Source organism: Myxine glutinosa, chromosome 8, assembly GCF_964187855.1.
Source record: "Myxine glutinosa chromosome 8, kmMyxGlut1.1, whole genome shotgun sequence".
Classification (NCBI taxonomy): domain Eukaryota; kingdom Metazoa; phylum Chordata; class Myxini; order Myxiniformes; family Myxinidae; genus Myxine; species Myxine glutinosa.
In genome coordinates this window covers 145,326,775-145,350,364 of record NC_136268.1, presented here as the reverse complement: position 1 = coordinate 145,350,364, position 23,590 = coordinate 145,326,775, and the positions used below count along the sequence as shown (strand labels likewise).

Sequence of the window (23,590 nt, the reverse complement as noted above, 5' to 3'; positions counted from 1 at the left end):
TGTATAATTATAATGTGACCGTCTATAAAGTATGTATAATTATAATGTGACTACGTCTATAAAGTATGTATAATTATAATGTGAGCACGTCTATAAAGTATGTATAATTATAATGTGACTACGTCTATAAAGTATGTATAATTATAATGTGACTACGTCTATAAAGTATGTACAATTAGAATGTGAGTAAGTGGTCCAGTATGTGGTTCGATTAGTGTTTTTGTTTTGATATCTTGCATCCAAAATTCAATAATGTAATTGTATTGTGAAATAGACCTCTGCAAACTTGACAATAAGTTTTATTTCATTCATTGATATGTTTGTAAAGGTGGAACAGTGAAAAAACAGATTTGGCATAGACTCTGAAGTAGATAACATGTCTTTTATATTCATGCTTGTTAACATTTGTCATTATTTCATGGAGATTAAAGAAACCCGAGAAATGGGAAACCCGAGAAACCCAAACGCTGGAGGGCACACTCGATTTAAAAACAGAAGAGAGTAAAATAACCAAATAATCACAGAAATAGGGCATTTTATAGTATATGAATGATCATTTTAAGGCCATTTTTCCCCGCTAGAGCGGGGGTTAGCCTTGCGGGTCCCATGACAATCATGGTTCCTCATTTTATAGTGTATAATGCAATGAATTTTGATTCCTATGTTTACTGGGCCTGAGACTTGTAATATTGTGCTATTATGATCCAGGCTTCAGGGACCATGAATCCTTCTGGAGGAGTCTCCCCAGTTCGTGCCATTTGTCGCATTTTTGTACCGGAGATGAAGTTGAAGTCTTCATGTCTGGAAGAATGGAAGAAAACGTGGAAGACTATGAATTACACACTTTTAAAAGATATATATTTAATTTTTATTACTATTATTTTTATTTTATTTTATTTTTTCACGGTGTCCATGGACTCTGTATACAATCGGAATGGCACAGAAAATGCTCAACCTCCTCTCCCTGAAAAAATCTGTAAAAAGTCAACATCGTTGGACTTATTACGCTTTATAAAGCACCCATCATTTTTCTTCAGCGGTTTTCAAGTCTTACAACCTTTTAAAACTGGTTATATAATATAAACAATTGCTAAAGTTCAACACGATGTTATTCTCAGAGTACTAATTTGATCTACTTTCTTTCAGAGAAGCTACATCAAAACTGACGTGTATTTGAAGGATTCGCTTCTTCCACCTGCTTGCTCCCATGATTGGTTTATTCTGCAGTTCAATCCCGGGTCTGTTATTGATAATTTTGGTGAACAATTTACAGGGACTGGAGAGAATGCTATTTGGAAGGTAATTATTTCGGTCAATCTTATCATCTTTTTTTGTGGCTCAATACCAACTCAGAAGTTTTCCAAGTTTTTGGAGATTTTTCCTTTTCCCAAGCACTTTGTTAATAGTTTTGTTAATTACCTCCGTCACCAAAGGTGAGTATGTCTGTCTGTCTGTGAGCAGGATATCTTTGGTAGTATGTGACAAGGCCAAACAAATTGATTCGATTTTGGTGAAGATCCAGATCCGGATCCTCGAATTTTAAAGTGATTCTTTACTATTGAGAGATAGGGCCACAAACGTTATAGAGCAGGATATCTCGAAGTTACGGATGGATTCGGATGAAGCTTTGTGGGCTGGTTGGGTGTGTGACAAGGAAGAATTGATTTGATTTTTATGAAGATCCGGATCCGGATGCAAGTTAAAAAAAAAAATTGAAGTGATTCTTCACCATTGAGAAATGGGGCCAAAATGATAGATGCCATGATATTTCATAAAGTTGTGGACGGATTATGATAAAACTTGGTGGATGAGTTGGGCAGGTGAGAAGAACAAGCCGATTCGATTTTGGTTAAAGTCCAGATGCAGATCCGGCCCATCAGTGGATACAAAATGTAAACTGTTCAGCCTAGTGAAGGTATGCGCTCTGCCGAGCGCCATTCTAGTTGACCGTTCAGGGTAGAATGTAAGCAAAATGCTGTTTATACCTTTTCATATATGCAATATGTTCCATGAGATTAAACAAAGAATTGCAATTTGTCTTGTTCATTTTGAAGAATTGTTGTCGCAGGCTGTGAATTTACTTTGTGATACAAATTATGGCACATATGCCAAAGGTTTATGATTCAAAGCTAAGGAACTATAAGAGGCACTAACCAAGAAGTGTCATCCAAGCCAAGCTAATACTTCCTGACAAATATATGCGGCATTTAAATGAACCGGAGCATTAACCAAGAACCATCAATGAAAACAGGAGCAATTATGACAACTTGTGTTATACCTCTCTGGTTCATAGAAGGCCATACGCCGTGCCTTCCGGTCATACGCTGCGACCTTAAAGGGCAGCACCTCGAGGCGGAAGAGTCCTGGTGCCATTGTCAGTACACGAGAACCGTGGCTTGGTTCGTAGAGATCACCACGACCTGGTTCCGGATGCGGCATACCAGCAGGGTCACGGCCCACAATGTAAAAGTTTGCTCCTGCGACCATGCGTGTACGACAGTGCCACTGGACCTGCAGAAGAAAGCTTGCCTATTTTACTCTGCTCAAAATGGGCAAACACTTTGGCATTAAAAAAAATCTCTTGAATCTACCACAAAATGGAAGGGAAGGCTTCAAAGTTGGAAACTGCAAACAAGATATACCAGATATGTTTCAAAAGAGACAGTTGGACAGGGTTGCACCAGATTTTGGCAAAGATCATTTATGTTATCCTTATCACCTCCGTAGGACCAGCATAAAGCATTGGTGAAGGGAACACAGCCAGAAGCGTTGTTGCGGAGTCCAAGCCTCCACCGCTTGTTCCTGCTGCAAGCACGGCAGCGTGTTGTTGCAGGCGTACATGCAATGGGACATCGTCTGCTTTTGTCCAGCCACCCAATGGATGTAGCAGCAGCATGGGACGTGAGTATCCACGAGCCTGGATGGTGCGCCGTGTCTCTGCCATAAGTAGTGAGTGACCCTGATGCACTGGGTTGCGAAGCTGGAATGCAAACACAGCATCTGGGGATAGAGGGACAGAGAGAAAAAGAACACAATGAGAGTTCAGTAAATGGATGGTGAAAGCGAGGAACTTGAGAAGGATGAAAGGATGTCAAAAGTATAAATTTTACTTGGAGCGTCCACTCTTAGTCTGGGAGGTCAGCAGTTCCTTAAAGGCTTTTAAGACGTTACGTCCTGCTTCCTTGCTTGCCATTCAGCATTTGGAGGATATAGCACAGACAAACCCCATGGATTGGCATCCCTTGGGGAGGAAGATTCCTCTCTTAAAAATGCCCGCTGACTAAGGAGAGAAAGTTGCCATAACCAATGACACCACCACCGCCACCCAGTGTACACTGGGAAGTATCTCCCCCCCCAAGGTTAACGACCGTGTTTGTGTGATGTCAAGTCCTTTGTTGTGTTGGTTTGACATTTCTAACGATACCAATTGGCGACACACGTCTACAGTCACATTTAATTACTTTACGCTTATTCTAAACATTCAATATGCAAATAACTAAGCTATATTAAGCATTTATTAACCCCTAGGAATCATTTCTGCACAATACACAGTATTTCACTTTTGGGGAAATTCATAAAAATAAGAAGTGAACAGTGCTTCTTTTGACATAATTGATCTTTCAAATCACCTGTAAATTAGAAAAAGTCTATGTTTTGTTGTTGTTGCTGTTATTACTTATCTATGCTACATGATTACATGATTATGTTATGCTTATGTTATGTCATGTTACATGTTGTCTATGTTATGCGATGTTATTATGTTATATGCTATGTTATGATTGTTAGTCTATGTTGTAAACTTACTGAGATGACTTATCTTAATTACTGAGATGCTTTTACAGAGAACAAAGGTTCCACAACACCCTTGTTGTGTCAGTATTTGGGTTACATGCATGTGGATATCTCAGCAGTATCACACTTTAATATTGAGGGCAAGGATATCAGTATGTGGTAGGGATTAAGGAATTGTTAATGTTCTTAACTCATGATATATATTATTGTATGTCAATGAAAAGTTAGAGGAAGGGGCTAGGTGGTTGCTTGTATATGCAAGTAATAAATTGTGAGTAAATTTGAGCTGTAGATTAAGGTGGATAGGAGGGCTGACAGAAGAGCTCTGTGGTAGGTATTCACCTTTGAACTGTCTTGTCTGGTTACAATTGCAATTTTGCATCTGCTTGAAATTTGGGAGGTGGAAAAGAGTGAATTTGTAAGAAGGAGATTTTGTGGAGTTGATGGTGAATATTTCGTGAACATAATCCCAATTACTTGTCAGTGTACTGTTACGTATTACCTTCCCAAACCCCGGTTACGGTGCACCTCAGAGTCTGGAGCGGGAACACGACAGAAAGATTTGTTATTTTGAGTGGTCTAAAAAAACCATGGTAAAACCACACCAATGCAATTGTAGAACAAAACAAGTAATTGTATTAACAACTCTCACATACACAATAATAACACTATGAAAGAAAGTATAATGAAAATGTCACTTGCATCAAATGAACAATACATATGATGGTATCATCATTCCCCAAAGCTCTCAAAGCAAGGAACTCATGATACGACAAACGTGAGTGGGATGTAACATTCCCCAAAGTCCATGCACGGAGCCCCACGCTGGTTGAAGATCGAGGTCATGCAGAACGGCAAACAATAGGCAGGTATTGGCACGACTGTGGATGAGGAGTTATGAGGGGAGAGGGGTCGATATAGGAATTGAGCCGATATGTAAACAAATGGCAATCAACACAATGAGGTCGATCTGGAAATCCCAACGGCAAAACAAGATGCATCAAACAGACAGCCTCTTCTTCTTCGAGGACAAAATGGCGTGTAGGCCCTAATGGAGGCGCTTGATTTCTCCAACGATGACTCACTCTTGGTGATGAAACCTGAGACGCAGGTTTCATTGCACTCGCAATATATGACGATGTTGTGGGCAATCCCTTTCCCGAGAAGTCTCAACTCATTCGCGACCAATATCAAAAAAGTCAGCTCGCAGCCTTGACGCGATTCACGGCTGTATCTCTATCATGGCTGTTCTCCTTCTCCTTCTCCTTCTCCTCCTCCTCCTCCTCCTCCTCCTCCTCCTCCTCCTCCCCTCCTCCTCCTCCTCATCCTCCTCCTCCTTCCGGTTCTTTGCCGCGTTTTCTTTTTTCCTCCACAAACATTTCTTTTTACCTTTTACTAAAGTCATCTCCATTTCACACAAAAATCTTAACAACCAAAATGACCTGACACTAAAAATCCTACAATTATATAATAACAACAAAGGCGGAAGTGACGGATCCGTAACAGTACAAATATTTTTTCAGTGACCTTTAACCCCCTTCCATTCCATTTCCTGCTGCAGCGATGGTGAACTCGTTTAAAATGCATCCATATTGATCAGATATAACTGATTGAACATTAAAATAATACTAAACCTAGAGGGATGTGATCGGAGAGTGCTGATGGTTCCCGGTATAGCCAACTTGTAATACTGTATTAGCCAATTGGTAGTACTTAAAATTCTATCTCATAATGAAAACAAACATTTTTTTTTTCTTAAAAAGTGGTAGATCACGGACACCAAGACTAAACATGTAATGCCTACCTCCAGGAGCCATAAATAATGATAATAATAATAATAATAATAAAAATTGAAAAATGAAACAATTGAAAAAATAAATAATTGAAAATTGGAAAATAATAAATAATTGAAAATTGGAAAAAAGGAAAAAATTGATAATGGGAACAAAATCTTTTAAAAACAGGAAACCACGGACCCCAAGATGAAACGCTTAATGCCTCCATCCCGGAACCATAATAAATACTTATAAATAACGAATGCTATAAAGTGTACTCGGAAGGTTGAAATTGAAAGAGGTTTTAAATATATATATATATTTTATTTTTTTTGTTTACAGGATCGAGGCTCGTGCAAGAGCTAACATGATACGACATGAAACAAGTTGAATGCGTGTAAGGGGGTAAAATTATCTGGCTGGGTCTGCAATGGATTTTGGTGCATCCTGCAAATATTCCGTCTGCATTAGATTTCCAAATATCCTTATATTATTTGGTGAACAAGAATCAAGGGATTTAGTCTCATGCAAAAATTGTAGAAACGACAAGTAAGGCGTGGGAATGGAACGCACATCCTTAATACGAGGAAGGAATGCTCCGAACACTAGTGTTTGTTATAGTCTGGTGTCATTGACATGATGGATAACTTAGGATTAAGCTGTCGATGAAAAGGTATGCATGGAGAAATACCTGCATTGGCTTGCTGGCATTTTTGTTTAATTTCCTTTGGAGTGAGACGGTACTCATCGATACCATCGCCCCAACGTATTCTCTCCAGGACCTCCAGGTCACCTCCCATCAGCCAATCCCCACTCTCCATTACCATCTTGAGAGGTCCAGAAATGATGGAAATCAAACTCAGAAAAGTGTCAAAGTGAAATGAATTATGCGATTCAAAAATACACTTTGCCCGGGAAGCAGTACCGTAAAGTGCGATGACTTTGAATGCCTGAATATCAAAAAAAAACAAAAAAACATCAACCCCAAATCTGATGATCGCCAAATTGGGGTGCTGGAAAGGTCACACCCTGGAGGAGATTTAAAGTGAGGAATGCCACATTGATTTTGTTTAAGTTCTTCTTAAAAAAAAAAACTTCAAAAAGCGGCCAATTTCACCCCACTTTGTGGTACAGCATATCTAAATTACAATTCTGCTTTTTCTCACATAAATGAAGGAAGAGTTTAACCGTAGAAAGGGATCACCTTGATGTGAGGGTGTTTCACATTGACGATGCCCCATACACGTGCCACACGCTCTTCTTTTCGGTGATGATAGATTTCTGGTTTTCGGAGGATGGCAAGAGGGCGACCTTCAAACCAAAGTGCCACAGCTTCCTTGTTAGTCAACCGCTCCTTGTCATCCGTTGAGATGGGAAGAACGATGGGAATGGACATGTTGGAAATTCCATCTGGAAAAGTTTTAATTGGCGGGTTCAAGAGAAGATTCAACATTGGTGTAGTTGTACATAAATTACAATGGCATTAGTAGATTGAAAATACATATGGGATTTAAACCTGTGTTACTTGCATCATGATCCAGGTGTTTAGATGGCAATGTTGTAAGTGCAATATTTTTTTGTTTTGGGCTGACAGGTTTGCTTAGAGGTATGTGCATTCACCTTTGACCTGTCGAGCCCGAATTAAAATCTCAAACTAGCTATCAACTGCCACCCTGGTGTTCCGCAGACAGGTTCCGCAGACAGTCTTCCTTGGAAAGACGTTAAGGCGGAGGATTCATCGCCCAGCACTGGTCATTAGTGGACGTTAAAGACCCCACATCCTTCGTAGAGACGAGGTGAGCTATCACCAGCACCCTGAACAAATTACAAATTCTTGCCTTTTTTCGTATACATAGTCGAGGCACGTGGACGAGCTAATACACTGAACTGATCAGACTGAAAAGACAAAAACAGGACGCAAAAGTAACAGTAGACACATGCAAAAGGAGTAGTAGAGAGAGAGGGGGGAAACACCAATAGCAGAGTTGAAGGCCAAGATAGAGGCAGACTAGGACAAACAATGGCTGTGGGAAGGAATGGAAGGCAGTAGGGGATGCATGTGTGGACAAGATGGAAACAAAAAAGGAAACTCCAAGGAGTGAAAACCTGACATTTGAAAGGAGGCGGGATTGAGGCGAAGTTAACGAGGATAGAAAAGATGCTTTCGGATTGGGGACAATCTGAGATGGTAGTGACCAGCTGTCTTGCAGACCTGTAGGAAACAATGTGTTTGAAGAGGATGGGGAGGTTGTAGGCTACTGCTTGTTATTTTAGAGTGTGGTTTCTGTCTGGACAGCAGCTTCTGCACTATAAAGATTCACCAGGTAGCTCATGTTTTCATGTGAACAGCCATCTTTGACTACGCAGGGGAACCAATTTATTTTGCTTTAATATTGCTCTACAATCTATACGTTTAGAACTTGTTTTCATGTTTTCACCTATTTCGTATTTTTGCCAGTGCACACATACATTGTTTTCAAATTTGATGATTTATTCCTGTAACTTATTAAATTAACTGGATGTCACATATTGCACTTTTGCACAATTGCAATATATGTTTTGTTGAACGGTATCAACTGTGATACTCCATTGTCATGTGATTGTACTGTACTTTAATTGATTTATTTTAAAATCCCCACCCATTATCTGTATTTGTGTTTAGCATTTAAAAACATCCTTGTTTATAATGATATATTGAGGGGACATGTGCAATATCATGTGTATAGATGTATCGTACAATGACTTGCAGTGAAACAGAATAAAGTCAACTCTGCTACTTCCCTAATACCAGGCCAAGGGGGTCAAACTTACGGTCGAGCAAGCAACCGAAGTGAATTGCCTGTAGGTACTCGCGCTCCCTCATAAATCCTTGAAGGGGTGTGGCCCAGCCTTCACTGAGGACCTGGAGCCATTGAGTGTCCAACTGGAGGGAGGGACACATGAACACGTGGAATGTTTGTATGAGTGTGGGTGAGCTTTTCTGGAGATAGCAGAATAAGACCAATTCATGGTGACACATACATGCAACTTACTAGCGAGGTACCCGTGATATGCACGGGAGGGAGGCCGCAGTCCCAGAAAAAAAAGTTTGCACCAATAAATTCCTCATTCCTGTGCTACCTCCTCATTCAGTCGAACGTCAAGCATGGACAGCCAGTTCGTGAATAACTTGGACAAAAAACGGCGAATGGCAAACCATGACACAATAAATTTCACATTCCTGTGCCACCTTCAGTCAAACATCAGGCATGGTCAGCCGGTTCGTTGTTTATACACGCGGTCAATGGCGAAACTACAAATGCTGAATCTGCGAATGTCACGGGTGGAAACCCTCATGCTATTTCCTCATTCTGCTTTAAACTCGATCGCTCTATATTTTCATTCGATACGGCATCATTCCAATCACAAATTAACATTACTATCAACGGTACCCGCCCTACGGGCGGGGCTTCAATTGGGAAGCCCAAATGAAAAGGCAAAATATCAGAAATTGAAGGCTTTTTTTTATTTTAAACGATTCATATAAACATCCGTTGAATCATATCACACGCAAATAATCAAAATCTACACAGTACATGGCGCCCATTTTGAAAAAAGGATTGAATTCTGCAAAACGGAAGCGGCCGCTACACGTCTTTCTCAGTCGCTTTGCACACGCTGCCATGTTACTTTGGAGCCGCGCGTTTATATCGGAAGAGTTCATCAGGAGTCGAGCTACGCTCTCCTGGTATGTAGAATTTCAACAAAAGCCACATCACTGTTCATATCGGTAAATATTATTCCATCGTGTTTGGAAAAACTGGAAAATTGGAAAGCTTTGGAAAATTGGGGAAAAAATTGGAAAAACAATATAGCCTATTTTACTCCATGGGGTCCCAGGAATACCCAACCAAAATATCGTTGCGATCGGTTCAGTCGTTTTTGCGGTACCTTTGAACGGACGGACGGACATTTGGTGAATTATAGTAAGATAGCATTAATATAACAAAATACAATGTTACAAACACTCGTGAGGTAAACAAATATCGACCGATCTGACATGGTAACCAATAGAGACGAATCTTCCGGCGACCAAGGACGTACATGAAAAACTTTGTACGGTTCAAAAGTCAAAATCATAATTGTGTTGAGAAATTTATGAAACTTCCCACCTACCTTAGGACACGCACTGGACCCCAAAATGTTCCACAGAAGGTTTGGCGGGGCTAGCCCCAAAATTTAGGGAGTAGTTTCGGGATGGACGGACGGGTACTCCCGTTTTATAATATAGATGTTCATTGCAAACCCAGCTTGCTAGTTGAAAATATTTCTTCACATGAACAATAATTGAAAAAGATGTATGCACATGTTCACGCATATCTCAAGCATATATTCGTTACTTCTCAAGTTTGCATGCATCACGTGCTTCTTCTTCTAAGAGGACATTTGTGTGCCGAGTGCCAGGGAAAAGGGCCCATGGCATGTGAGTGCCAACAGGGCACATTGTGGGTGCTCGGAAGGTTCCTTTAGGAGTGTGTGAAAGACCCGTTAGTTCAGTCCCAAGGTCTTTGGTCCCAAGTGAGCATTGTGGGTGCTCGGAAGGTTCCTTTAGGAGTGTGTGAAAGACCCGTTAGTTCAGTCCCAAGGTCTTTGGTCCCAAGTGAGCCAGGTGAGGAAGCCTGAAACGGTGTCACACTGCCCAGGCAACCTATTGTGCTGGAGCACAGAAGTGTGAGAGATAATGAGGCCATGGCCAAATTCCTAGGATGAGACGAGCATGTGGACCTGTGGTAAAATGGTCATTAAGTTCACCCATAGTGGGGTTAAAAGTCATTTTGTAAAATGTGTTTTGTTTGATATAATACATCATGCGTTCTCTCTCCTTCCCACCATCCACCATGTGTATGTGCTGATATGGATTAATGTTGGGTAATAGGCATTTAAGAGGACTATTTGTGTCCCAAAGCTTTAAGTAAAGAGAGTTAGAGTGCAATAGTTGGTCACCATCCCTGCCAGGAAGCCAAGCAAGGCCTACGTACTGTACATCAGCCAGTTAGGTTTCCGGGTGCACCATCGCTTCATCCCAAAGGAGAGGGAAGGGTGTGTAACTGTAATCCAGTCATCCGCCCCTGCTGCCAAGACCACCCCCTGTAATCTACAGCCAACCATCACCAACAAAATCTGCGCTAGCTTGCCAACACCACCACTGCTGCCATGTCATTGCCCATTAATCAATAAACCGGGTTTGCTGTCAATGATTGTTGTTTCCATGCTCATGGCCCATGGATTGTTGTTTTATGGCTCCCCCATGGACTGTGTTGCTGCCTCTGCTCAAGTATGAACGACCAATGTCATTCCCCAGAGCCACGTTTTGTTTTGTTTCATTTACAATGCTGTTAGAACTGTTAAGTGTTGTGCATAGGGATGGATGTGCTAACGAAGGTAAGATCCTGCCAGATTCAACATACAAACTGGACTCATAACACTAATTATTCTGGGATTATCATAGGACATGTTTGCCTATAAATACACATTGTCGTTCGTCCCGCTCTCCCATACTTTGGAAAGACTCTTGTGTGAGTCTAAGAGAGAAGAGGCCAAAAATGTCTAAGGGGATAAGATAAGGGGATTGATTAATTAGATATATATCTCCTAATTGATGTTAGAATTGTGAGCTCATAATTACCCCAATTAGCGCTGTCATGATCGATTGTTTAAAATAGTTCCACTTTGTCCTCCTGCCATCCCTCTGTAATTTCATTTGGTCCATGTTCTTTAATTTCCTCTAATTCCCCTTCTATTTATTGACAACTCTGTGCCGCAGGTAATGGTGCACCTGGAGGCAGTGCCTGGTGCGTGATATAACGCCACTCAGGAACAGCAAGGATTGGATCCGAGAGACCACAGCAAAGCACGCTGTCCGTGGAGAGGTCAGGCTGATACCACGCCAAAGATGACAAAATGGTGTGGCTCGGTCACTTACGGACACTTAGAGTTGGTGCTTCTAGCTGAGGAAGAGATGGCTGAGAGATGGTTCAGGCACGGCCGGTGCAGTGGTTAGGGTTAGGGTCAGTGGTAGTTGGGCCTGTGGAAGGAATTCAGCCGGGGTGTTCAGTTTGGTGAGGGCCCAGATTATGTGACAGTGGGACAGGTCCATTCTCTGTGCTCCACCAGCTTGCTGTGCATCCAGCTGACAGCGCCTCAGAGGGAAGGCCCAACCCCTTCTTTATCAGAGAGTACACTAGAACTCTCTATGTAGGGATGGCGCAGAAAAAAACGTCGGTCCCATCTGCTACATCCAAAACTTAAGTTTGATTTTCTTCTTTAAAAATTTGCTTAGGCTACATATGAGAGCCTACCTGGTCTGTCCATCCCCCATCTTCTTTGTTTTTCCTTTCAGTTGGCTCGTTCTTTGTCTTGATTGTGTGTGGTGTCAGTTGGATTTATTTTCTTAAGTAAGGAAGACCATACTTGTATTATAAAATAAGTGCATTACCACTTGGTTCCTTTCCTTCTCTTTGAGGACTCACACTTGTAAAATTATTTTAGACAGTCTAAATGTGGTAGTGTGGTTTAATCAAGGCCATTATACAAATTAGATGACCTCTGCTCCTCCCACACCTCCTCCACCACTGTAGATAAATATCACCATCATTTGGGCGTTTGTACAGGATAGATACAGATAAAGCCTGTCATGTCCTTGACCCCGTATCCTGCTGTATTAAATAAGGCAATTGTGTTTGTGTGGCTGAAAATTACAGATAAAAACATGGCCGTGCCGATCACCACCAAATTTTGGTTTGGTACCCAGGGTCAGGGCATAAGCACAAAAACCAGAATCCCTCCCCTTTGCCGCCCAAGAAGACTTACAATTTTCGCCTGTACACCACAGTGCAAGTGGTTTACTGACCCCTGCTGCAGTCACGGCACGAATATATATATTTGTCCCACCCATCCTCCATGCTGTTTTTAGTGAATTTAAACCATTATTTTTTCATTTGTTTTTTGTCTTTACTTAGGTTGACGTCATGTCTCCAGTGTCATACGTTATTTTGGTGGGAGGGGGGCATAGGCAGGCCTAAATTCTGGCATGCAAATGAAAAAGTGACGTTAATTCTCATGTGTGTGAGAATTGCACACGTGCAAACTCCAATGCAGACTCGCCTACCCCTTAAAGCAATCCTGTGGAGCTTATCTCCAGTGAGACCTGGTCACGAGCATAAGGACAAGACCATTTCTGATAAAATATTTTAGTCATACAGGATTTTCTTGGGACAGGAACACAGAGTTATCTAACTTCAACATAAGCTTGCGATCACTGAGAATTTGTGGAAAATATAAGAATAAAATGAAGTGAGATTATTGGCTATGAGTATGTTGTGATGCTCAGTAATATGGGTTAGGTTAATTCATTTGTAGCAAATTGTAACAATATAGTATGGCAATGATATTGATTATGCAAAATGGAAGCAAAACGATAAAATATGGGATGTGCCCAACCTTTGTCATCTCCAACTTTGGCAAAGACTTGGTCTCGCTGATCTTTCCACTGAGCTCACTTTCTGGCACAAAGAGTTCCTGAATATCCAGAGCTGATGCTTTTGGAATGACTTCCTGCAGAGAGAATAAAAAGGGACAAATTTCGAAAGGACATCTTTTCAGAGTGTGTTTGGGACACCGAATGGAACTGCCACAATTGTGTGAGCGTCATCTTGCAGACGATGATGAAATATATTCCAGGAATGTGAACTTCCTTTCAAGTCCATGAAAATGATACAACTACTGATGAAGAGGGATGCAAAATTCAGGTGCACATTTAAGGCCGAATCAGGCACGAGTGGGTTGGGGAGTAGAATGTTGGAATACTGCATGGAAAAAATAGATTTATTAAAAATAGAATTCCAAATTTGCTGAGTACTTTGCTCGAGTATTTTAATGAAACACTTTTTGCCTCATCTATCTTTAGTAACTGTCGAGAATCGTCTGATGTTGTGCTAGTAAATACAAGGAGGAGGACATTTGGCCCATCATGCTTGCGCGTTATCAGCACCATATTAATCAATCAATCTCACTGGGGAGGAGGAGTGGAGATGGTAGGAAGACAAGAGTGGGTTAGGCACAGGAAAACACCATGATATACTTACTGGATGGATATGCATATGTGTTTGGATATATACATATATATATATATATATATATATATATATATATATATATATATACAGTCACGTGAAAAAGTAAGTACACCCCATGTAAAGTTTTGACTTTTTCAACATATTTCAACATACAGCTATTTGATCTTCATTTCAACAATATTGATAGATAAGGGTGATATAAGATAACAAATATCATGAAACATTTACATTTTGTAGTCCATTGTATAATTTAAATAAACATAAATGCAAATTTTGCATGTGGAAAAAGTAAGTACACCCCTACATTTATCACTACTTCAAATACCTAAAATTAGAATCAGCTGCACCAGCTCAGGTGCAAATGATTAGAACATCGTTGGAGAGTATCTTGGATGAACCTGTCTTATTTAAACCTCAGATATTTAGTTTGGTTTGCTCTTTGTTGTTGAAGTTTGCGGCGTCACCATGCCTAGATCAAAAGAGCTCTCTGAGGCCTTCAGAAAGAACGTTATAGATGCCTACGAGTCTGGGAAGGGATTTAAAAAGATCTCCAAACAATTGGAAATCAATCATTCGACTGTCCGGAAGATCATTTACAAGTGGAGAAGATTCCAAACAACTGCCAACTTGTTCAGGCCAGGCCGCCCCAGCAAGTTCAGCCCGAGAGCAGACCGCAAGATGCTGAAAGAAGTCTCGAAGAACCCCAGAATGTCATCACGGGACCTACAGGTAGCTCTTGCCACTGTTGTTGTCAAAGTGCACGAGTCTACCATTAGAAAGAGGCTGCACAAATTTGATCTACATGGGAGGTGTGCCAGGAGGAAACCTTTGCTCTCCAGAAAGAACATCAGGGCAAGACTAAAGTTTGCCAATGAACACCAAGGCAAGACGAGCACTTCTGGAACAATGTGCTCTGGACAGATGAGTCAAAGTTAGAGCTATTTGGCCACAGTACCAGAAGACATGTTTGGCGAAAACCAAAGACAGCATTTGACCACAAGAACCTGATACCAACTGTAAAATAGGTGGTGGAAATATCATGGTTTGGGGCAGCTTTGCTGCATCAGGGCCTGGGCAGCTCACCATCATAGAATCCACGATGAATTCTTCATTGTACCATGGGGTGCTTAAGGATAATGTGAGGCTATCTGTCGGAGAGTTGAAGCTCAACCGAAGGTGGACCTTGCAACATGACAATGACCTGAAACATACCAGTAAATCCACCAAGGAATGGCTGAAAAGAAAGAAATGGAGGCTTCTGGAATGGCCAAGTCAAAGCCCGGATCTAAATCCCATCGAGATGTTGTGGGGGGATTTGAAACGAACTGTGCATGCAAGAAACCCCTCAAACATCGCACAGCTGAAAGAATTCTGCATGGAGGAGTGGGCAAAAATTTCTCCCAGTCGATGTCAGAGACTGGTAGACAGTTATAAGAAACGCCGACTTGAGGTTGTTTCTGCCAATGGGGGCAACACCACCGATTGGAGCCAAGGGTGTACTTACTTTTTCCACATGCGAAATTTGCATTTATATTTATTTAAATTATACAATGGACTACAAAATGTAAATGTTTCATGATATTTGTTATATTATATCGCCTTTATCTATCAATATTGTTGAAATGAAGATCAAATAGCTGTATGTTGAAATATGTTGAAAAAGTCAAAACTTTACATGGGGTGTACTTACTTTTTCACGTGACTGTATATATATATATGTATGTATATATATATATATATATATATATATATACTGTATATATATATATAAATATATATATATATACGATTATACGTATATATATATATATATTATTATATATCTTCTTATCTATACCTATAAAAGGCAAAAATCTCTCTCTTTGTTCAAAATTTTTCTTTTTTTGTTGACCTTTTTCTCTCTCTCTTTTCCATGATGGGAAAAGCCAGCATAGGATCCCCTTCCCATCTCTACTCCCTCCCCCACTCTCTCTCTCCCCTCTCCCCAACTCCTGTCTTTCCCCCATTCCCCTGCCTCCCACCCTCCCCCACCCCCGTTTCCCTGTCTCCCCCCCAATCTCCCCTGTCTCCACTCTTCCCCACTCATCTTCACATGCGTAACCATGCCAAAGGTTTTTTCAGCCAAGTAAATTGACGATTACCTTTCGAACGGTAGATAATCGGGTAAAGGTACAGGGCAGGGGTTGGAGTTCAAAACCGCAAACAGACGTTTTTGGGAGCGAAATACGTTGCCAGTGAAAAAAAGGTGTCGTCGCGTGCGGACATACATAGAAACACTCTGCTGGGACCCATATCAATAACAGTCGCGATGGATGGCGATCTTACACACTTGTGGCACTATATTAATGAACAATTAATATTAATAAAGGTATGCATAATAAAAGAATAATTGATTTTTAAAATGATTTTAGACTGTCTGAATGTGGTAATGTGGTTTGACAGATGTGGTAATGTGATCATCAAGACTCATGGAAGGGAAAGAGCACAGACCAGACAATGATGCTCATGGGAGCAACAAAAGTTGATGCAAAAAGTAGCATCCAAATCCAAAAAGATTGCTACTGGTGTCCCTAGACAGTAATAAAATAAAATAAAATAATAATAGATATCAGCTTTTAATAAGTCTATATGATACAATCATTGTTATCATTGTTATTGGAGCATGGAATGAAGGTATTGGAAAGGGTGTTGGAAAGGAGGATAAGGAAGAAAGTGAACATCGACGAAATGCAGTTTGGATTTATGCCAGGAAGAGGAACGACAGATGCGCTTTTCATTGTGAGGCAGTTGCAGGAGAAGTACATGGATAAGAGGAAGAAGTTGTTTTTTGGGTTTGTTGATCTGGAGAAAGCATTCGATAGGGTTCCACGTAAAGTATTGACATGGGCATTGAGGAAGTTAGGAGTGGAGGAATGGTTGATCAGAGTAGTGATGGCAATGTACAAAAGAGCACGCACAGCTGTAAGGACAAAGGACGGGAACAGTGGTGAGTTTGACGTGAAGGTGGGAGTGCATCAGGGGTCGGTACTAAGTCCACTACTATTTGTAGCTGTGATAGAGGTGCTGGCTCAGAACGTAAAGGAGGGTTTACCGTGGGAGTTGTTGTATGCAGATGATCTGGTGTTGATTGCGGAAAGTATGGATGGACTGAAGGAAAAGATGAACAAGTGGAAGGAATGTATGGAGACAAAAGGTCTGAAGGTGAATATCGGAAAGACAAAGGTGATGGCAAGTGGTAAAGCATGTGGTGAGGTGGAAAGAACTGGGAAGTGGCCGTGTGCTGTGTGCAGGAAGGGTGTCGGAGTGAACTCCATTCAGTGTACAATGTGCGCTGAGTGGGTTCATCAAAAATGTAGTGGTCTGAGAGGGTCATTAACCAGTGTGGCAGCTACATTCAAATGTAAGGTGTGCGCAGAGGGAGCTGCAGATGGAGGAAATGTTGAGTTGGATCTTGGAGATGGCGTGAAGCTGGAAGGTGTGAAAACATTTTACTACCTCGGAGACATGCTGAATGGAGAAGGTGGATCAGACTCGGCAACGGTTGCTCGAGTGAGATGTGCATGGAAGAAGTTTCGGGAACTGAGTGGCGTGCTGATGAGGAGGAGAGTGTCGCTGAAGGTGAAGGGAAAGGTGTATGCAGCATGTGTGAGAAGTGTTATGATTTATGGGAGCGAGACATGGGTAATGAACGTAGAGCAGCAACGAAGGCTGGAAAGGGTGGAAATGCGAATGGTTCGATGGATGTGCGGAGTATCGTTGAGAGAGAGGAGGACAAATGATGAATTGCGAAAGATGATGGGAATATTGCCTGTGATTGATGCTGTGAAGAGGAACAGGTTGAGATGGTTTGGTCATGTATTGAGGAAGGATGAAAGTGACTGGTTGAGAAGAGTGATGGAAGTTAATGTAGAAGGAAGTAGAGGACGGGGAAGACCGAGAAAGACTTGGCTAAAGATGGTGGAAGAAGAAATGCGGGCAAGGGGGTTAACAAGGAGAGATGCAGAAAATAGGGCAAAATGGAGAAGATTGTCATGGGGACCGCAAGGCTAACCCCCGCTCTAGCAGGGAAAATTGCCTTAAAATGCATGTTGTTGTTGTTGTATATGATACAATCATGATGGGTGCACAAAACTTAACAAAACACAGGGTATTATACACACAAAGTTTTGGATTACGTCCGATGAATTATTTGCAACTAGCAACAGTACCCGCCCTACGGGCGGGGCTTCAATTGGGAGGCCCAAATGAAAAGGTTCAAATATCAGAAATTGAAGGCTGTTTTAACGATTTTTCAAACGATTCATATAAACATCCGTTGAATCATATCACACGCAAATCATCAAAATCTAAACAGTACATGGCTAAACAGTACATGGACGAGCACGTACCACGTACGTCTCGCATCTCGCTCGCTCTCATGTTGTCCCGATAATGATCCTTCCGCAGGTTCACCGACGGAAACCTTGTTATGACTTTTACTTCCTCTTGACAGTCAGATTCGCTCATCTTTTCGGTGCACCGGCATGAGCCGAGAACGGACCGTGCAGGGGCTGATCCGAGGATCTCATCAAACCGTCCGATCGGTAGTCGCGACGGGCGGTGTGTACAAAGGGCAGGGACTTAATCAACGTGAGCTGTTGACTCGCGCTTACTGGGAATTCCTCGTTCGTGGGACACTGTCTCAAGCCCCAGTCCCCATCACGGATGGGGCTCAGCGGTTTACCCGAGCCTGACGGCGAAGGGCAAGGTACACGCTGGCCCGTCCAGTGTAGCGCGCGTGCGGCCCGGACATTGAAGGGCATTAAACGTTCATTATACATTAAACGTTCATTAAAGGATTACGAAACGAAAAACATTACGAAATTACGTTCACACCGTCACGTCAAACACTACCGTGAACACATACATCGTTACAACATCGTCACAATAAACGTTATGCGAACGCGAATGTTATGCGGGAGTCCAAACCTGAGAATGCTGGAGACCAAAGCTGAAATTGGGAAAACTAAATAGCCTATTTTACTCCCAGGGGTCCCAGGATTACCCACCCAAAATATCTTTGCTATTGGTTCAGCAGTTTTTACGGTACCTTCGAACAGAGAGACGGACATTTGGTGAATTATAGTAAGATAAGGGAATGGTAAACGGGAACGGGTCGAAATGGGATTTTAAACATGAAGGGTCAAAACATTTGGCGGGATTTATTTGGTGTTCTTCACGTGTAATTGTGAAATGCACAAACCTACAGTGTATATGCCCAGCCATGATTGATTCAGAGATAAAACAAAAAAAACGTGGGATATGTATAAGCACAGCCTCGATTGCTTAAAAAAAAAAAAATGCGGGTGGTGCAAAGGCACAGAATGCTGGTTTGATTGCTCGATGCCTCGAAAAAATAACAACTTGGGTTATGTAATGAAGGCAAAGCATTGCCATTGCTTATGTGCATATAATATGACCCTATTGCAAAGCCACAATGTGCCGGTGAAGCCAAAGTCTCTTGCCACTATTTTACCCATCACTATGGCATCAGTAGGTTAGGTAGTTGGTAGAAGGTAGTTGGTAGTAGGTACCGTACCTCGTTCAAAATGACACCATTTGCATTCTGGTCGAGATTAAAATTTATAAAATTTACTTCTTAATTAATCTGGTGAATTCCGTCTCAACTTCGGATATTTCCGGCCGTGAAAAACTATCCCATACGGCTGCGAGATTTCTAAAAAATAATTCTTCGTCAATTTTTCAAATGCTCAAATCTCATTGGTTCCGGTGTTTGGTTAAGATTTTCGTTGAAGATAACCAGGGCCCCGTGCAGGCCTGGGGAACGAGGTTGGTCTTAAAGTATTTTAATTACAAATTAGAGGTGCATAAGATTGTGAATCAAACAAGGACGGGTGAAACAAACTATTGAACTTTTTCGCAATTTTTTATACATACTTCCGCATCCACAAGATAGCGGCCTCCATGGAGCGATTTGGTGCATCAAAGCTTCGAAATTCTCCAAGGATCCAGCAAAATCTGGCTTTTCAACATAATACGTACGCGTTCATTCACAACACCAGCTTCGCCGGCTATAATATATCATGTTTAACTAACTTGTATTGATTTCAATTCATAAAGGAATTATCCTATCTATCTATAATTCCAGTAATCTCTGTACGTCTGTACGTTTGTACGTCTGTTTGTTTGTCTGTGACCGCTGTTTCTCGACAACCACGGGTCCGATATACTTTTAACTTGCCAGGTATATTGCTGGGGACCCGAGGATGTGCCTTTTCAAGGTTTCATATTAATCGGACAATTACTTACCGAGCTATGTCCAAAAAACGATTCAACCAATCAGAGAGCAGCGAACGATCGCGTGTGCCGAACGTGGAGGACACACTCTGCCTCGGATGGCACATTTGAGAGCGTATTCATTTATTTCACGTTTGCAAACTATGTTGGCGTTAAACTATGTTTTAAAACTAATAAAACCGAATTTGCGATTCATTCGCTTTCCTGCGCGTTTGTGCACGCGATGGCGATTTCTTTACCAAACTCCGGAAGCCGTTCGCTTTGGACCAAACCATTGCATGTAAATAGAGGGGGGGGGATTGTCACCGTACTCGCAAGCCGTTCGCTTTGGACCAAACCATTTCATGTAAATAGAGGGGGGGGATATAATTTTAGATATAGATATAGTACGGGCAATGCCCTAGTAGACCTAAATTCTATATATATATAGAATTAAACATATAATTAAACATATTCATGTAATTATACAGATATATGTTTCCATATATATATATATATACATATACATATATATATTGTTACGGTCCGCGGTTAAGGATGTTGTTTGCCGAGCGGAGGCGCCGCGGCCGAACAGTTTCCCCGATTCACCCGATTCACCCAGACGTTGGCCGTATCGCGCCACAGATACTCAATAGGGAAAAGACAAAGACGACACGGATGTGAAGAAAAGGAATTAAGAAGACGAAAAAAAGGTTGAAAATACGATTTCTATTTATTACTATTTACAGGCTCAAAATAACCAAGGAGAAGGAAAGATAATAAAATAATTTACAGAAGCTTTTAGAGACACAGGGAAAATACTAGCTTATACAGACTTAATTACTACCCAGGACAGAACAAACAAAGACGACTCACACGGGGAATGATGATAATAGGGATGGCAGGTGGATGGCTGGCGGGATAGGGAGGTCCAACTGGTCCTGCAGCACGATCGGCTCGTTGGGCAGCCGCCGTTCCTTTGCGGCCCTGCTCCAAACTGCCGTCCAGGCCCCACGCTGCTGTGGCCGCTGCTGCTGGCGAGCAAGGCGACGAATAGCAGGCTTTGTGCTTCCCTGGATGATCTCCACGCAGCTCAGCCTTGGACCTCACAACTCCGCTCTCTCTTGGACCCCTCTCAAATCCGCTTTCCTCTGACGACTCAGCCCCCTTTTTGGACCTCACAACTCAGCTCTTGTCATAGCTCATCTCAACTCATCTCTGTAAAAGCTCATCTCAACTCATCTCTGTAAAAGCTCATCTGCTTGGGGAACGTCCCGAGGTGGGTTTATAGGCCCCGCCCCTCAACCTTCGCGAACCTTCTTGATGTTTCTCTCCACACCCTCTCCAAGTCCAACCCCTTGTTCGTGGTTGGTTGAGTGGGGCTGACTCACTCCTCCCCTCTATGACGAGGTGGGGACCCGCCTTTCTTCCCCAACCCTGCCTCGTGGTCAATGGCGGCAATTGTTGGTTGGCAATGCGAATGGCAATTGTTGAAAGGGGAAATGGAGGTTTTGGGAATGGGAATGAAGGGAATCTATCTTTTTCACTTGGTGCAATGGAGTGTCATGTTAATGGAAGACAAGGCCTTACCCTAAAACACATAATCTATATTATAATAGCCGTAGATGATTCTGTCTGTCTGTCTGTCTGTCTATCTGTTGGGTGTCTGTCCGGGGTGTGGCTTACTCGGTTTGCAGAGTAGCTCCACCCATAGCTCCACCCATTCTGGGAGTGGCTATAAACAAATATCCACCATTTTATTAACTCGCATAGCTTTGAGTCCTGTTTTGTAGGCCCGTGGTGTCTTGCTCTCCCCCAGTTTTATTTCAAATCAAATTCGATAAATCATTTCATTTTTCACAGTCGCTAACATAGTTTTAGACTCGGTTGAAAAAAAACGGGAAGAAAATCCGATGAAAGTTGCCGTTTATAGAACGAAATGAATTCTCAAAGGCCTGTAACTTCAAGGCCATTGAGTCTCTCTCACGCCTTTATCTCCAATCTAAGTATCTAACTCACCATATGATTTCATTTTTATCGATGGTTTTACTTTTAGACTCGGTGTCAGCAATAATTGAGAACAATCCACACACGCGGGAAAATGCAGAGATATATTTTTTAAAATCGCGTCATGGTGTATCATACACCGCCCAACATGACACCGCCGGCAATGTGTCGATATATATTAAAAATTCGCTTTTGCTTTTCCGTTATGATATATTACTATTTCGTTTGATGATAGTCGTCACAAAAACGTCAACAATGATGCCGACATATATTTCTTCGTTTTTATTTCATTCAACATATTAGCCGGAAGTAAAATATGTTTCAGGAAATTACCGAGAGATATTTCTTCGTTTTTTTTATTAGTTATGTGCGCATACACTTTAAATAGGTTTATTTGAAATCTTTAATTTTCCACAAACATTCCACACACGCGGGAAAATGCAGAGATATATTTTTTTAAATCGCGTCATGGTGTATCATACACCGCCCAACATGACACCGACGGCAATGTGTCGATATCTATTTTAAATTCGATATATCATTTCATTTTTCACAGTCGCTAACATAGTTTTAGACTCGGTTGAAAAAAAACGAGAAGAAAATCCGATGAAAGTTGCCGTTTATAGAACGAAATGAATTCTCAAATGCCTGTAACTTCAAGGCCATTGAGTCTCTCTCACGCCTTTATCTCCAATATAACTCACCATATGATTTCATTTTTATCGATGGTTTTAGAGTCGGTGTCAGCAATAATTGAGAACATTCCACACACGCGGGAAAATGCAGATATGTTTTTTAAAATCGCGTCATGGTGTATCATACACCGCCTAACATGACACCGACGGCAACGTGTCGATACATATTAAAAATTCGATATATCATTTCATTTTTCACAGTCGCTAACATAGTTTTCGACTCGGTTGAAAAAAAACGGGAAGGAAATCCAATGAAAGTTGCCGTTTATAGAACGAAATGAATTCTCAAACGCCTGTAACTTCAACTTCAAGGCCATTGAGTCTCTCTCACGCCTTTATCTCCAATCTAACTCACCATATGATTTCATTTTTATCGATGGTTTTGGACTCGGTGTCAGCAATAATTGAGAACATTCCACACACGCGGGAAAATGCAGAGATATATTTTTAAAAATCGCGTCATGGTGTATCATACACCGCCCAACATGACACCGACGGCAACGTGTCGATATATATTAAAAATTCGCTTTTGCTTTTCCGTTAAGATATATTACTTTTTCGTTTGATGACAGTCGTCACAAAAACGTCAACAATGATGCCGACATATATTTCTTCGTTTTTATTTAATTCAACATTATTAGCCGGAAGTAAAATATGTTTCAGGAAATTACCGAGAGATATTTCTTCGTTTTTTAAAATTAGTTATGTGCGAATACACTTTAAATAGGTTTATTTGAAATCTTTAATTTTCCACAATATAATTTACTTGCCATTTATCATTTGATGATTACGAGACAAATTCCTCTTGAGGATCGTGACAATTCATGCGCTGCGTGGAAACTTCTATTTCCAAAATGAATGAGACGATCGATGAAGAACGCAGACTTGAACAGGATGCAGCAAGAAAACGAATGAGACGGGCGAACGAGTC

At 41.4% G+C, this 23,590-nt stretch overlaps 1 protein-coding gene across 4 annotated transcripts in view; it reads right to left on the bottom strand.

Moving 5' to 3' along the window:
* Window positions 1-281: 281 nt before the first annotated feature.
* The window catches only part of LOC137432986 (bifunctional 3'-phosphoadenosine 5'-phosphosulfate synthase 2), a 69,307-nt gene continuing 45,998 nt past the window's right edge, over window positions 282-23,590 (bottom strand). For all 4 annotated transcript variants that reach the window (XM_068125353.2, XM_068125354.2, XM_078783804.1 and 1 more), the window contains 7 exons: window positions 13,047-13,160; window positions 8,379-8,490; window positions 6,772-6,977; window positions 6,259-6,394; window positions 2,720-3,000; window positions 2,279-2,511; window positions 282-801 (listed from right to left, as the gene is read on the bottom strand). In XM_068125353.2, the coding sequence (XP_067981454.1) occupies window positions 666-801; window positions 2,279-2,511; window positions 2,720-3,000; window positions 6,259-6,394; window positions 6,772-6,977; window positions 8,379-8,490; window positions 13,047-13,160 (1,218 nt within the window). In that variant the 3' untranslated portion in view covers window positions 282-665. The remainder of the gene's footprint in view (window positions 802-2,278; window positions 2,512-2,719; window positions 3,001-6,258; window positions 6,395-6,771; window positions 6,978-8,378; window positions 8,491-13,046; window positions 13,161-23,590) is intronic.